This window comes from Syngnathus floridae, chromosome 10, assembly GCF_059516105.1.
Source record: "Syngnathus floridae isolate MCC-2025c chromosome 10, RoL_Sflo_1.0, whole genome shotgun sequence".
Lineage (NCBI taxonomy): Eukaryota > Metazoa > Chordata > Actinopteri > Syngnathiformes > Syngnathidae > Syngnathus > Syngnathus floridae.
Genome location: NC_142422.1, coordinates 6,656,366 through 6,666,644, shown reverse-complemented (window position 1 = coordinate 6,666,644; position 10,279 = coordinate 6,656,366). Strand labels below are relative to the sequence as shown.

Below are 10,279 nucleotides of genomic sequence, written 5' to 3'. Positions count from 1 at the left end.
AAATCTTTGAACACACCTCTCAGCACCGCCACATGCGTCAAATTAGCGGACGGAGCACCAAAAGTTTACGCCGGAAATTGGAAATAGTTTAGGTTGGCATTACAGGACACTTGTTTCAATTTTATAAATAGTTCATAAAAAAATTTAAAGCATGCAAGATTTCTTGGAATAAAAACGCAACTACTATGATTCCAGAATTTATAAGAAGATAGAGTACTAACATGAACAAAACAATCCCAATTAAAAAAAAGAATGCTTTCCAATGTGGGCAAATATGAGCCCACACCACCTTTATTCAATAACTTGAGATTTCATTAATAATGAATGCCAGAGAAAATTCACCAACAATTGAAATTTGCTTTTCTGAGGTAAGCCAACCAATCTCAATGAAAAAGTACCAAAGTACAACACTAAAATTACAATGTTTTCATCATTGGTGGCTTTATTTCAAAAGAGAGTTTCCAACAATGTACATAGTACATTTTACTTTGAAAGACCGTATTAAGTTACTGTTAAACGTGTCTTTGGTAACCAGTGCAGGATAGCTGCATCATACAGTAAAAGGGTTAGGGTACGTATGTTTATATATACTAAACAGTATCCTTACACACGAGTCTTGGCATCTCAAAAACACAAAATGTATCAAAAAACGTTACCTTTAATAACAAAAATAAATAATCTGAAATGTACATTTACTGTTGGTGCACTTTTCATAGAAAATGTATTTACATGATACATCAGTTTTCCGTACATAGATCAACGTAATTAACAAGCTAAAATGTTGTCTCACCACAACTCAATGCCTGTGTCTGTTGGACAGAATGTTAATAGTTAAAATACTTAATCAGAAATAATACAAACTGCAATGTTTGTTCGGTCTGAAAACGAATGGCCATTAAAATAACAAAAAACAAACTTCAAATCAATACGATGTGCAGATGATTGGACAGGAGTATAAAACTAACAACAGTAAACTTGCACAGCATGCCTCGGGTCATTACATTACCCAATGTTACCTTTCTTTTCAAATTCCTCCAGAAATAGCTTTGAAGAGTCTGTTGATACCTTACATGTCCTTGAAGAACATTATGCTTTCATGAAAGACTGAAATTTGCAAAGCATACACTGGAGATGTGCAAGATGATAGCACTCCTTTTATATTTTGAAATAAATTATGTAGAGGTTTTGTAAATAACCAAGTCTTTGTGAAACACACGTCACTCATATCTAGACCTGTCTGCAGATTGAGCCAAGCTGAAAAATGCAGCTTGTGACAAAAGAGGGAACACTTTGTGATGCTTCTTCTCGCCAACCTGCAAGTCCGTCCAGGGCCTGTTTGGGGTTGCATGGGGACAAGTCAAACATGCAGTACACAGCTGCTAACTGCACTTCCCATGGTATACCTGGCCATGAAAATAAAAACACTGAAATTAGAAGTCTTGGTCATCATAAAATCCACACTGTGCTGTATTTGTTTGTTGGGACACCAGATAATAATGTGAATAATTTAGCTTTTTGCTTTTGTTTCATACCTTCACTTTGGCAGTGCTTCCCAAAGGTATTGATGACATTGGCCACAGTTAACACTGAAGAAATGTTCTTCTCCTTGATTCCCAGCTGACCTAGCATCCCTGTTCAAATCAATCAATAGGATAAATAAATAAATCCTTATTTCCATCATTGTTGATGGATGTGAATAAGTGTGAGTACCAAGCACAACTAACCAATTAGCCGGAGGACGGTTGCAACTGTCTCATCAGAGATTGGCACTTGCTGATCTCGAGGCTGTGACATCCAGCTGTTCATAAGTGGCCACAACTCTTTACTGGAAGTGCAGAAAAAGATTATTGAGAACATTGCTCCATTCCGGGAAAAAATAATAAAAAGTCAAAAGAATAATTAATCACAATACTCCAACATTCCAAAGGAGAAGTTAATTTCAGTGTGTGCAAATATCAGTTTCTGATTTTTAATTACAAATAGGTGGAGGACAATTTCAAAATGATTTAGTACCTCAAGACATTGTCATAGACCCATTTCCATGACTTTTGTGCACAAAGGAGATGCAAAGTGAAGACCTGTTCCCAAGCCTCTGTTCCCAGGTCGGTACCATAACGACTGTGTTTCAAGAAATACAGCCTGGAACCCGACTTCATCTCTGACAGTGTTTTAGAAATCAGAGGGTCAATATCACAGGGTGGGTTCTGTAGGGACACAGAGAGGTTCAGTTTCGGTAGGCCTCTTCAATTTGACACAATTTGCTAACTAGCCAACACAGAATTCTGTAAGATTGGTCAGACAATCTAATGCAAGCATTACAGTAAGTTGTAACTTGCTGTAGTTTAAATACAGGCTATCAAAGTTTTGTTTGATGCCTTCTTTTACCTTTTCCCATCCGAGGTATGCTGACAGGAACTTTGAGAGGTCTTGTGGAGCTTTAAGTTTAGTGACCGTGTGTAAAGCTTGGCACAGGAGGCTGTCGTGAGACAAAATACTGGGCCATGTTGTTGCCATAAACAAAATCAGTTTGGTGGCATTGGGGAAATCTGCAACAGGAAAGAGAAAATGTTAAAATGCATGGACTCAAGTGGTTCAATATATGATCAAATTTTGTAGTTGTTCATTTCAGGGAAACAGCTTGAAAAATGCTTTGGCTGTTTATAATGTAATTTCAACTTATTAAATTATAAGTGAATATACATACTATGCAGACAGTTCTTCATAATGCATCACAATCACAATCCTAAAAGCACAAGACAAAGAATACTCCCAACCTTCAACGAGCAAGCTGTAAGCCAGGATATGAGCCTTTTCAAAGTCACTCTCCTGTCGACAGATGGCTGTGTATACTCTGCAGAGGGCCTGTGCATACTTTTCACACATGTCCTTTTCTGTTTTGAGTTTACTCAAAATAGCCAACTTCATATCAGTTGCCTTTAGGTAAAGAAAAAAACAAACAAACAAACAAACAGTAGTAAACAGCCAAACAGAAGGGTCAGAATTTGTCATTGTGTAGTATTTAAACAGTTGTACGTTGACTAAGTATTGAAAACAATATCTTGTGTGATGCAGTACCACAGCAATGTAAAATATACATACTAACCAAGGTGCTCTGAGAAATCTCAGAAATGACTTCTTTCTCCTCATCTCTCAACACAGGTTTTGTGGGCAGATTACCAACAAATATGTGGCTTCGGATCACAGGCAACAAATCGAATGCCTGATGCTCAATACGCTCCAAAAGGCGGATACAAACACTTTTCTCAACAGGTTCTTCCAACGCCATTGATAGAACCGTTTCCGCACTTTTGAGCGGTTTGTGCTTTGCCGTTTGAAGCGATGCTGAATTATAGCTGCCGTTTGTCAAGGAGGCAGGCGCTACTTGGCTGCCGCTTGGAGAGCTGCCATTTAGTCTGGGGGATTTGCTATTTCTAAGTTGAGGCGACTCTGTGGCAGCTCGTTTTTCTCCTCTCATTTCAGTCTTGGTGGAAGTGACTGTTGTAAAACTGGACGTCTGACTGTCAGTTGATGGTGGTGAGGCTAAACTTTCTGAAGAGCTAATGCTAAGGTTCCCTCGAAGAATGCTCAATGTGCGAGCCCGTGCAGACATTTCTGGGTACATACTGTCCAGAATCCTCATTGAGTTATCCTGCGGTGAGGAATTTATAGGAGCAGGCAGGCGACCTGGGACAGGCACAGCATGTTTTGGGGTAGCAGAACCAAACTGAAGCGGTGACAAGGGGACTCCATTTGGAGGAAGGGGACTGCTGAGAGTTGAAGATGAACACACTGTCAGACTGTCGGGAGTCACCGAGGTCTGGAGATGAGTGGAAGGCGAGGCCAATGTATTCTCAATTGGGGAGGGAAAGGAAAGCTTTCCAATGGCATGCCTGGGATTGATTGTTCTGCCTATTTTTGGTGGTGTCTTCAGAGGAGTGAGGACAGGAGGTAGTGGTGGACCCATTTCAGTCCAAACTTCACATAAGGACTCCAACCGCTGAATGGGTTCTGTAGTTGCGCTCGTCACCACGATAGCCGTGGACGTCCTACTTAGGGTCATATCACGGTTTTGTGCGTCAGGCATTTCAGCAGAGGCCTCCGATTGACTCTGTCCATTCACATCTACTTGACTCTGTCCGTTCACATCTACAGAGGTACGTTCTCCAGTGGTGACCGATTTTCCATCGCAATGTGCGTCTTGAGGCAAATCTTTGACAACAACCTCTTCCAATACACAATTGTTCTGAGAGTGTTCTGGCATTTTGCTTGGTGAAAGGGGTTTGCCGGGCTCTCCGGGATTATCTTTCACAGTTTTCGCATGGTTTTCAGACACATTTCTATTGAGGCGGGATGATAAACAGGACCGACTCAATTGACGGCACAGCAAATGCACATTTTGTTTCAAATGTGTACTTTCAATGTTGACAGTTGTGTCTGAAGGAGACTTTTCTCTTAAAGTGTCATTCTGAAGATCGGTCAGTGTAACACAGCGTATCTGGTTGGAAATGGTTTCATCTGCTGATATGTTGCTACTTGAGTCTAACGGAGGTGTTCCATCAGCTTTTACTGTTTTCTGGGCATCTTGCACTTGTTTGTCTGCATATAATGCCTCATTTTCTTTTAGGTCTTCACTTTCAGTATTTGAGTAGCTACAATTAATGTCACAGCTTGATATACATGGTTCATCTTTTTGCATTTCCCAGTCCTCTCTATTATGCTCAGCATTATATTCAGGATTTAAATCTCCACCATTTTGATATTCCGGCACAGAGGGACTTGAGTCTTGAATGTTGTTTTTCTTTTCAGATACGGCTTTCCCCTGTACAGAGTTGATGCAAGGCGAGAAAGCAATTGACGGAACATCCAATACTTCCACGCTGCCAACAGTGTTTGCTTTAGGGGATTCCCCACAAGGAGCGGCATGGTCTTTGTTGACATCTTTCTCTGCAATAGCAGGCTCCTCTTTAATTGGCTCTTCTTGAGGTTGTTCTTGTAATTCTGTAGAGTTACAATGGTCTTTTTCTTGTACCTTGCTCGCAGCACAACTAGAGTGAGGTTCCACGCAGCACAGCTCATCATTAATAGTACTTTCTGGAGCATCCTCAACTGAAACATCTGGATCCGATGTAGATAACAATACTAATTGCTCCACAGTTTTCTCCTCAATCTGCACTTCCTCATCATTCAAGTTGGGTCTTGTATCCTTTGGCTCTGTGGTGACACTTGATTCTTGTACATTGGAGGTGCATTCAATTTCATGTTTTGTGACATTAGACAAACATGGGCTTTCTGCGGGTGTTGTTGAATGGGGTTTTGGAGAAAGGTGTGATTTTGATGTAGTGTACTGAAACTCCTTTTCATGAAGACAGTGATCGGGTGTGACGAGTTCTGTTTCTTTTTCCTCTGTCTCCATATACTCTGTTCCGCTCTCCTGGATGGAATGAGAAAACAATCGATGATTAAGAAAGCATATGCTGTGTTTAAAACTGCAATTGCTGTAACTGAATCATTGTAAAGAGTCTTACCGATAGTGGCGACAAGCAGTGAGGTAGAGGCCTGAACCATTCCAACAAGTCATTGAGGCTGGGTGCGTTCAAAGTCTCAGTTGGTTTGACTTGTTCGGACAGGAGATTGTCGTTTGTTGGAAAGGGTTCTTGCGCTAGCTTTTTACTCATTGTTGGCGGAGATGCTTGTTTCTTGTTTTTTTGTACAAGAGGGGGTGCTTTCAAATGTGTGTTTACGGATTTTGTCTGGGTGGGGGATCTTTGGATATCACTAACACTGTGGAAAGGAGTCCGGTATCGATTGCTCTGAGGAATGCCTTTGCTTTGCGGAGAGGTGTGCCCTAAAATTACAAGAAAAAAATGAGGGTGTGTACGAAAAACATGAACACGAGATTATTAAAAAGCTGGAAGCTGCAGTGAGTTTAATCTTGAGATGTTACCATGTAAATGCAACAAGGTGGCTGGCTGCAGGTGCTCCGGTTCCACACATGCCCACAAGTGCTCGAGAAGTGATCGAATCTTTTCTGAAAAAATGGCATCCACAAGAAATATTTAAAACTTGTTACAAGATACTGAAGTTTATATTATTCATAAAGTAATTCATATCAACAGCACACCTTTGTCAACTTTATGTTCTGGAGGTGTTCTTGCCTGAGTTGATATACTCCTATATTCTGGGTAGAGAAAATGTAGACATGTTTGTAACAAGTGTGCACTGTTCACCTGGTGCAAGTGCACGTAAAGAGTAAAATTATACATTTCAGAGTACAATGACTTTTCTTACCTTTATTTCTTTCTCTCTCCAATTTTAACAATCTTCCCTGTAAATACAACATGCCATTTTAATTAACTAGGGTAAATTCTTGAGTGCTTTCTTCATACACAATCAGAAATGTTACTTCATAAACTGCACCTGGAGGTTCAAAATACTTCTCTCCAGCAAGTCCTTCTCCTTATTCAGCAGTGATATTTGATGATTCCTTTGGGAAACTGATTCTGAAGGAGCAAGGAAACATAAACTGATGCAACAAATTCAAGGCATATTTCTGCTTTTATAAATATAGAAGAATATTTAAAATACCTTCAAGCAGTGTAACACTATTAGCAAGTTTTTCTTTTCTGTTAATGGATAAAACAATAAGTTAGAACCTCAAACATCTTAAAGGCACATACATGGGGATTACAAAGAAAAAAAAATCTTACATGCTTGTTATCCTGTCTTGATCCTCTATCAATTTTGCAACTTTAGCTGCATTTTCTTCAGACGTTTTCAAAGACATCTACAGAGACGGACAATGTTACATTTCACATGCCACAAGCAGATTGACATAAGAGGGTTAAACCGATTCTAGAGTGCACTTTTACTTACTTGGACATTCAGCAAATCATTTTCTAACATGGTTTTTTCCCGCTTCAGTTGTGCATTTGCACGTGACTGAGTTTCCATGAGTTCTACACATTTTAAAGAAACAGTTTTAAATGACAACAAATACTTGCAAATTGTATATATCATAATCATAAAATTAGCACTCCATTGTGTGACTTCAAAGTACCTTTGATGGATTTTAGTTGGTTTTCAAGCTTTCCATTCCTGAAGTAAGGGAAACAAAGTGAAAACTATAATTAAAACCAGAATCATACAAACTGCAAGATTTTTGTTGAATAACTTACTCAGCCAATGTAATCCTGTTTTCTTGCTTCAACTTGTCAACCTCTTCAGAAATCCGACCATAGTCCTGAAGAATCCTCTACAATAATTCAAGTTGGAGAATAATCACATTTGAAGCAAGACAGCTTTTAATCACATTTAGCACAATAATAAATTCTAATTTATATGGCAAAGTAAATATGTTAAAGAACCTTTTTAATGACACCCATGACTGTTACTGAAAACTCACAACACTACAGTACCATGGTTAGTCAAACAGACCAGTGTTTTCCAAACTAGATGCACACATTCTCGGGGGGGTCAGGCACAAACAATTTCTCCAAAAACCTGTCAACAAATTGGTGCTATTCAGGAGAAAGCTTTATTGGTGAGGGTAAGCATTGTCAGATCAATATGAGATACGTCCAAAAATAGCAGGTAAACTCATAGTGTGAAGGTGGACATAACTACAAGGCCTAAGCTTACCATACAACCCACAGTCACGGTATCATAAAATAAAATAAACCACACACTTATAACAATATGGTCAAAACAAACCTAAAGTAGGCTAGAGATTTTGCTTAATTTAATGCCACTATTCATAAAGAGTGCTTATGACACAGTGACTGTCGGCTGTGTGCCCCCTGGACCCCCCATTCTGCCGCCTCTGACCTCAACACGTTACTTCCGATAGGAATTTGTATTTTCTGGACAACTCGTACCTTTTTTTCTGCCAACTCTGCTTGCAGAGCTTCGTAATCCTCTGTCTTTTGCTCTAAAGTTACCAATCGACCTTGAAGCTCTTCGTGCTGTTGTCGCAGAGTAATTGTATCACTGAAAAAGACATACCCAAGTTTAAATTAATATGTGCAATAGACAGAATAGCTTTCTGTGTTGATTTATGTTAGTTTAGCAACTACTAGGTTATATTGGACAATCGGAATAACAAATACGTTAACAAACTACACTCAGTAAACCTAGTCATTTATCTTGTTCTGATGCCAGTGCATAAATCAATACTCACTCAGTCACCAGAATCTTCTGTTTCAGTGATAAAAATGATGACACGTATTCCGTTAAACTCTGTATGAAGTGACAAAGATAGACAAACAAATGATCATTTACATGAAAACCAATTTGCTCGAATTAAAAAAAATAAACTGAAGATTTCTTTGAGTGTCAGACCTGGTGCAACACGGAGCAATTTTGACAGTTTCCCGTCGTCGCGTCCGAGGCTATTGCTACAGTTTTGGGTTGGTTATCACCTGGCATCATGGTATTGACAAACAAACAAACTAAATTGAAATCTAGATCTTATTCTGGTCTACATTCGGGTAGCGTGGCCTCACATGTTCAAAACAAATATTTTCGCGTCCTCGACGTTGCCAAGGACCCATGGCAGGACCCAACTGAGGAAACTTGCAGTAATGCCAGCCTAAAAAAATCATGTTTTTCGTTGAAAGATAATGCAATACAAAATTTATATCAAACTTACAAACGTTTTTATATCAATGTAGTATTTCTATACGCCTTCTTGTTTCGCTTGTTGCTTTTTTCAACCAGACTAGAAACAAATTCATTCTGGCAGTTCATGGTGACCAACAGGGCGTTCCCAAGACCGATACAACGACAACAGACACGACGCGTGCTTTGCTACTAGTCACGGCCACTTACATTATATTAGTAACCAAGTACTATGGATAGTTTTAATTGTCTACAATTATGTTGAGTCACAGGAATGATGACATTTGAGACATAAATGTTTGGCATCTATTAAAGTTTTAGTGCGACCCACGAGAATTAATGAAAATGATGCGATCATTAAAATAAGACATTTTACTGTTAAATATCTACACGACACTTAAGAATTCAAATCGTGTACATACTGCTCCGCATTTATATTTGTTTTGGTCAAAGAGCATGCAATATGCATTCGGAGATATCGCCAGAAGGTGGTACTGTTGTACTCATTATGCATCCTTCTCAGCATAACCTCTCGTCAATCAGGGTGCTCTGGCTTCATTACTATTTCGGGGCATGTGCTCAATCCAAAAAAAGGGAGAAAATTCTGTATCACAAAAAAAAATATAGACAATAAAGAAAAAAAAATCATATACCGTTAGATAGATAGATATTATATTGATCCCATTCAAACTAATGGGTTTATTTCCCTAAACTCAAACTATAAGAATAAAATGGAAGTTACAGTTACTCTCAAAACCTGTTAAAAAGGTCACATTTTTGTGACTCAGAGAAAGATGACCTCTGGGAGCTGTCACCCTCTCGTGGTGGAGGAGTTTATGCATCCCACTGATTTATGTCCTGTCAGGGTAATACGGGTCAAACATGTCCCAGGTAAAAGACCAGACACGTTCATGACTGGTGAGACACTATTACTCTGGAGTCGGATATGAACATTTTAACTCAAAATAGAAGAATTGCTTATATGACTTGTTTCGCAATCCTGAAGTTGGCCCTCGGGGCGCATGGTATAGTAAGTAGCCTATGAACAACCGTTGTGGCGGCTGGCTTGACAAGACTGTCTCCCGCAAACTTGCAGGCTATGCCAACATACGTGCAAGCATCTCAAAAATGCATGATTGCTGTTGTCACAGTTGTCATAAATAGTACTACACTGTAGCAATGCTCTACTATCATCACTATCTGTTGGGCCACGTTGAGATTATCAAGCATGGTCCTTAATCTCATGTGCCTTAATTAAAATGTATACCGCAATACCATGTTATGATATAGAATTAAACTTAATCCAACTTTGTTGTCCATGACACGGCCAAGAATTATTCATGAGAACACACTTTACACATTTAAACCTACTGGTTAGTCATTATTAACTAAAAATATGGACATTTATTTGATAACTTCTCTAGCCGGGCCGGTTTTATGATATGAAATGAGTGGTGCTGCAGTCCTTTCAGCAGTGTGGGAGGTTGTCTTCAATTGATGCGATCCAACTAATGTTCCTGATGGAAAGATAACTATCTCTAAGTGCACCACCTGAGTGGCAAAAGGACTAATCTTCCTAAACAGATGAAGTCAGAGAAAGTAAAGTTTTGATGTGGGCTAAGTAAGACCGGTTTTGAGTGATGCTTTTTACCGGATTTATCTT

The 10,279-nt window shown here is 39.2% G+C and overlaps 1 protein-coding gene across 1 annotated transcript; it reads right to left on the bottom strand.

The window, feature by feature from the left end:
- Positions 1-256: 256 nt before the first annotated feature.
- Positions 257-8,546, bottom strand: ice1 (KIAA0947-like (H. sapiens)). Its single transcript, XM_088388122.1, has 20 exons — positions 8,338-8,546; positions 8,177-8,235; positions 7,875-7,986; positions 7,176-7,252; positions 7,058-7,095; positions 6,874-6,956; positions 6,708-6,784; positions 6,586-6,623; positions 6,418-6,500; positions 6,289-6,325; positions 6,122-6,178; positions 5,945-6,028; positions 5,526-5,845; positions 3,104-5,431; positions 2,775-2,934; positions 2,386-2,546; positions 2,014-2,204; positions 1,725-1,825; positions 1,533-1,631; positions 257-1,403 (listed from the first exon to the last, which is right to left on the bottom strand). Exons 1-20 carry the CDS (start codon positions 8,425-8,427, stop codon positions 1,228-1,230), a joined length of 4,371 nt encoding a protein of 1,456 aa, XP_088244248.1. The 5' UTR covers positions 8,428-8,546; the 3' UTR covers positions 257-1,227.
- Positions 8,547-10,279: the final 1,733 nt, after the last annotated feature.

Excerpts from the sequence above, each read along its gene's own strand:
- ice1 (XM_088388122.1), bottom strand. The coding sequence starts at position 8,427 with ATGATGCCAGGTGATAACCAACCCAAAACTGTAGCAATAGCCTCGGAC. Across the intron at positions 7,096-7,175 it reads AACAGGATTACATTGGCTGA|GAATGGAAAGCTTGAAAACC; the intron begins GTAAGTTATTCA and ends CCCTTACTTCAG. Across the intron at positions 1,826-2,013 it reads GTCTATGACAATGTCTTGAG|TAAAGAGTTGTGGCCACTTA; the intron begins GTACTAAATCAT and ends CTGCACTTCCAG.